The following is a 6,000-nucleotide window of genomic DNA, read 5'->3' on the forward strand; positions in this document are numbered from 1 at the left end:
TCTCCAAAGAACCGTGGAGATTGCAGTGTTTTCCGACCCTCATCACTCAGAACAAGGAATTGCTTTTACATCCCAACCTCCAGTCTCTGGCTCTCATGGCCTGGATTTGAGAGCCTAGAATTCACTTCCTTGGGTCTTTCTGAGAGTGTCTCTTTGGATCTTGCTGGCTTCCAGGAAAGATTCAACTAAGAGGTGTTATTCTTTCAAATGGAGGAGGTTTACTGTCTGGTGTGACAGCAAAGCCACAGATCCCCTTTCTTGTCCTACACAGACTCTTCTTGAATATTTTCTACACTTATCAGAGTCTGGTCTTATGACCAACTCCGTAAGGGTTCATCTTAGTGCAATTAATGCTTTATCATCAGCATGTAGAAGGTAAGCCTATCTCTGGACAGTCTTTAGTTGTTCGCTTCATGAGATGTTTGCTTTTGTCAAAAGCCCCCTATCAGACCTCCACCAGTGTCATGGGATCTCAACGTCATTCTCACCCAACTGATGAAAGCTCCTTTTGAGCTACTGAATTCCTGCCATCTGAAGTACTTTACCTGGAAGTTTGTTTTCTTGGTGGTGGTTACTTCAGCTCATAGGGTCAGTGAGCTTCAGGCCTTAGTAGTGGATATACCTTATACTAAGTTTCATCACAACAGACTAGTCCTCCGTATGCACCCTAAATTCCTGCCGAAGGTGGTGTCTGAATTCCATCTGAAGCAGTCGATCGTGTTGCCAACATTCTTTCCCCAATTGGCTAGCAGATTTCATCTCCTTCGCTTATGCCCAGGCTGGGCTGACTTTGGAGGGTCATGTCACGGCTCATAATGTTAGAGCCATGGCTGCATTGGTAGCCCACTTGAAGTCAGCCTCCATTGAAGAGATTTACACGGCTGCGATGTGGTCTTTAGTCCACACATTCACATCTCACTACTGCCTTGTGCAGGATACCCTACGCGATGGTTGGTTTGGGCAGTCAGTATTGCAGAATCTGTTCGGGGTCTAGAATCCAACTCCACCCTCCTAGACCCGTTTTTGTTCTGTTCCAGGCTGCACCCTCAGCTAGTTGTATTCAAGTTAATCTGCTTTGTCCTCACCGTTGCGTGGCCCAATTGACCAACATTTGTTGTTTTGGGTGAACCTGGATGCTAGGGATTCCCCACTTGTGAGAATGGTAAGCCTGCTTGTCCTTGAAGAAAGCGAAGATACTTACTAGGTATTCTCTGAGGACAGCAGGCTTCATATTCTCACAATCCCACCCACCTCCCCTAAGAGTTGTTTTTCTCTTCATAGTTTATTCGTGTTTTGCTTTTGTATTAACTGCAAGGAGTGGTCGTGCCGGCACGCACACATGCGTAGTGGGGTGTTGCTCACTCTCCAGAAAGCTCTCTTTAATCTCTCTGGTATTTTGTTGGCCTGGGCGACGCGGGATATGTCAACCCATTTGTGAGAATGTGGAACCTGCTGTCCTCAGAGAATACCTGCTACAAGTAAGTATCTTCACTTTTTCAAAATTGTATCAAGAGCTTTTGCCATGGGGATTGGCACCCATAGATTCGCTTGACTACAGTCCTCAGACTCATATGTGCTACTTTTTGTGTATACCTTACCTTGATTTGTACCTGTCCTTTTCAGGGCATAGACCATATAAGTCTGCCCAGCACTATCCCCGCCTCCCACCACCGGTTCTGGCACAGACCGTATACGTCTGCCCAGCACTATCCCCGCCTCCCAACCACCAGTCCCGCCTCCCACCACCGGCTCTGGCACAGACCGTATAAGTCTGCCCAGCACCATCCCCACCTCCCAACCACCAGTCCCGCCTCCCACCACCGGCTCTGGCACAGACCGTATAAGTCTGCCCAGCACCATCCCCGCCTCCCGCCACCGGCTCTGCCACCCAATCTTGGCTAAGCTCCTTAGGATCCATTCCTTCTGAACAGGATTCCTTTATGTTTATCCCACGCATGTTTGAATTCCGTTACCGTTTTCATTTCCACCACCTCCCGCAGGAGGGCATTCCAAGCATCCACTACTCTCTCCGTGAAAAAATACTTCCTGACATTTTTCTTGAGTCTGCCCCCCTTCAATCTCATTTCATGTCCTCTCGTTCTACCGCCTTCGCATCTCCGGAAAAGGTTCGTTTGTGGATTAATACCTTTCAAATATTTGAACGTCTGTATCATATCACCCCTGTTTCTCCTTTCCTCTAGAGTATACATGTTCAGGTCAGCAAGTCTCTCTTGTAACGCAAATCCCATGCCATTCTCATAGCTTTTCTTTGCACCGCTTCAATTCTTTTTACATTCTTAGCAAGATACGGCCTCCAAAACTGAACACAATACTCTAGGTGGGGCCTCACCAGCGATTTATACAATGGGCATCAACACCCCCTTTCTTCTGCTGGTTACACCTCTCTCTATACAGCCTAACAACCTTCTAGGTACGGTCACCGCCTTGTCACACTATTTCGTCACCTTCAAATCCTCAGATACTATCACCCCAAGATCCCTCTCCCCGTCCGTACCTATCAGACTCTCCCCGCCTAACACATACGTCTCCTGTGGATTTCTATTCCCTAAGTGCATCACTTTGCATTTCTTCGCATTGAATTTTAATTGCCAAACCTTAGACCATTCTTCTAGCTTCCGTAGGTCCTTTTTCATGTTTTCCACTCCCTCCGGGGTGTCCACTCTGTTACAGATCTTAGTATCATCCGCAAATAGGCAAACTTTACCTTCTAACCCTTCAGCAATGTCACTCACAAACATATTGAACAGAATCGGCCCCAGCACCGATCCTTGAGGCACTCCACTACTCACCTTTCCCTCCTCCGAGCGAATTCCATTCACCACCACCCTCTGTCATCTGTCCATCAAGCAGTTACTAATCCAATTCACCACTTCGGGTCCTATCTTCAGCCCATCCAGTTTATTTACGAGCCTCCTGTGGGGAACCGTGTCGAAAGCCTTGCTGAAATCTAAGTAGATTACGTCTATAGCTCGTCCCTGATTTAATTCTCCTGTCATCCAATCAAAGAACTCAATGAGATTCGTTTGGCACGATTTCCCTTTGGTAAAACCATGTTGTCTCGGATCTTGCAACTTATTGGCTTCCAGGAAATTCACTATCCTTTCCTTCAGCATCGCTTCCATTACTTTTCCAATAACCAAAGTGAGGCTTACCGGCCTCTAGTTTCCAGCTTCTTTGAGTGAGCTTACTAGTCTGTAGGTGGGTGTGGGGTAGTTGGAGAGAGATGGGGTAAAAATGATATGGTGGCTCTGGAAAATTTCTGCCAGATGGTTCACTTGGGAGGGATAATATCATATGTTCCTGTCATACTTGTGATATGTAATGATGATACTGCTAGATTACTTTTTGATTGTAGCTGCTTGTTTTTATATATGCTGCTATGGTTCAGTATTTCCAAATTACCAATAAAAATAAATTTAAAAAAAAGTGGCCTTAGAGCACCATTATGTAGGTCTTTCTGCGCGTTAAGCCTCTTTTACCACAGCTGTAAAATGGGCAATATTTTTTTGTATTCATGAGCATGCACTAATGTTACCATTAGCAAATGGCTGTTTTCAAAAATTACCATTTGAGTGCTTACTGCCACCCATTTTATAGGCGGTAAGGGCTTGCGCAGTATTCTTTCACTAACCATGACTTGCCCCCTCAAAAAAACTTTTGAAATTTTCGTGCATATTTAATACACACGCACATGTCAGAGTTACTGCAGTACACCTGAGCATGTCCTGCAGTAGTCCATTTTTATCTGCATTAGGCACGCATTAGCAAACTTTGAAGGGGTAAGGTTATAGGGCCTCATCTTAATATTTCTACCTGGGACCATTCAATCCTAGCTATTCCACTAATGCTTTGAATGTGTATGTGGGTGTTAACCGTGCTGTCCAACAGTAAAAGTTCATCATAGTTTCAGTAATATTCAGATGCTTGAGCTCCAAGGGCTGGCTTAACCTTTAGGCAGCTTCTAGGGGATAGCAAAGAACAGTTGCAATCAAAGCAATACAGACAGTAGTTCTATAAGCGATACAAACATACAGAATCATCAGCATTTAATTTTGCCTTCAGAGTTGCCTTTCGAATAGCCTATTTACCTAGGTAAATGGCTTTTGGAAATTGCCCTTGTGCATAAACTATATGTTGGACAGCTTAAGGTTGTTGATATCAAGTTGTGTATATTTACAGATATGTTCCTGGAGGTGTGTTCATTTTAATTATCAAATTCTTGGGGGAGGGGGGGCCTTGGGATCTGAAAATTAATTGGGGTTTCAAAACTAATGTTCTCCCGTGGCACATGATACCCTTGCACTGGCCCTGTTGGGCCTACAGTTAATAAAAATGTGTTTGATTTGAAAGTGACTGTGTTCTTTCAGTACCCACAAATTACGGAATAATTGTGGGGTCTATAAATTCCATAAGTTGCTGGGATATGATGAGGATGGGTTTAAAGTCCTCTCCTCTATTTTAGTTTTTTATTGTAATTGGATTTAGCGCGCACATTTTTTTGGTAATTAATTTCCATGAAAGGTTTGCTCTTGTCAAAATGTGTTCAGTTGGTTTAAAATGTCTGAAGAATACTGAATGCTATATTCATGCTTGTTGTTTTGTTTTTAAATGATTTCCAGGGTGGCCCTCTGTGTTTTTCTAAGTTGGATTATGCAGTAGCATGGTTTATCAGAGAATCCATGACAGTATACATTTTCCTCTCGGCTTTGTGGGACCCCACTATCAGCTGGAGGATGGGACGTTACAGGTTACGTTGTGGCGGCACTGCAGAGGAAATCCTTGATGTATAACTACACCTTTCTGACTGTATTTAAAAAAAAAAGTATTATAAATTATGTTTATAGAAATGCTTTTAAAAATTGACCTTGAATAGTTTTATTACATGTAATGTTTTGGTATCAGATCTTTAATTTATTTTGCATGGCACTTGCATCTGTGAAAACAAAATATATCCCTAGTCTGTACCAAGTGGTATATTACCTTAATTTTTGTTAGGGTGAAATTTGAGGAGTTTAATCAACTGGGTTCCAAGACCAGTATTATCTTCATAGATGCTCTGCAGTAAGCAATATGGGACGTTCTTAACTATCTTTTCCTGTTGTATATTTATGTGAGAAAATAGTCATATTAGCAATACCATCCAGTACATAAAAGTTACTAGACCTTTCTGGACTAGTAGCTTTAAAGTACTGTGGCTTTTCCTGAGACTGGAGAATAATTTACTTCATCCAGGGAATACTTAGTTTTTAGAAACTTTAATAGTGGGCTGCTAAAACAAAGGGCAGATTATTTTTGATTTACTCATTGTGCTTACTGCAGAGAAGAACATATTTAAGAAGATTTAAAAACACCCAGAAATGTTTTTGAGCAGCTGTTGTTGCAATAAACCAAATGTGGACTGTGTTTGATAGTTGGTTTTTTAAGGGTTAGCCATATGTGGAACTACCCACTGGCTGACATTAGTTGGTCCTGTTTTGGACCATTGCTAATCATTGTGCTGTAATTAGCTGCTTCTTCCTTTACCTCTCCCTCCCCAGGGCCTCTTCTTTCCTTCCTGTCTTGGAGGAATTTGTTTTTGTGAGTGATTTTTGTTTTTGGTAAGTTTTGAGGGAATGCATTTCAGAAACATTTCACACACAAGCTATGTTCTTACAGTCATATTGTTAATATAAATGTAATTTAGTAATATAGGTATTTAAGATATTTTTTTAAAGAATTCCTGCGTGTGTGCTTTTCAATATCTGTAAAATAAAAATCATAGTAGCTAATGTAAATATGTATAATTTTACTGTTAACAGTTGATCTGTAATTTGTCAATTATCAAACAAGGTCCACTCATGGGTTTTTGCTTTATGCAACTGGTGTATGTGTGTATATATCTATCTATCTATATATACATACATAGAGAGAAATAGATATAGATATATATAGATGGATAGATAATAAAATTATTCCTCCACTGGTATGTGAAAGGACTAG

The 6,000-nt window shown here is 41.9% G+C and overlaps 1 protein-coding gene across 1 annotated transcript in view; it reads left to right on the plus strand.

Moving 5' to 3' along the window:
* UGCG (UDP-glucose ceramide glucosyltransferase) overlaps positions 1-5,729 on the plus strand; it is a 113,534-nt gene extending 107,805 nt beyond the window's left edge. Inside the window, exon 9 of the mRNA XM_030193764.1 lies at positions 4,641-5,729. Coding sequence (XP_030049624.1) covers positions 4,641-4,811 — 171 coding nt within the window. The 3' untranslated portion in view covers positions 4,812-5,729. The remainder of the gene's footprint in view (positions 1-4,640) is intronic.
* Positions 5,730-6,000: the final 271 nt, after the last annotated feature.

Source organism: Microcaecilia unicolor, chromosome 2 (genome assembly GCF_901765095.1).
Source record: "Microcaecilia unicolor chromosome 2, aMicUni1.1, whole genome shotgun sequence".
Classification (NCBI taxonomy): domain Eukaryota; kingdom Metazoa; phylum Chordata; class Amphibia; order Gymnophiona; family Siphonopidae; genus Microcaecilia; species Microcaecilia unicolor.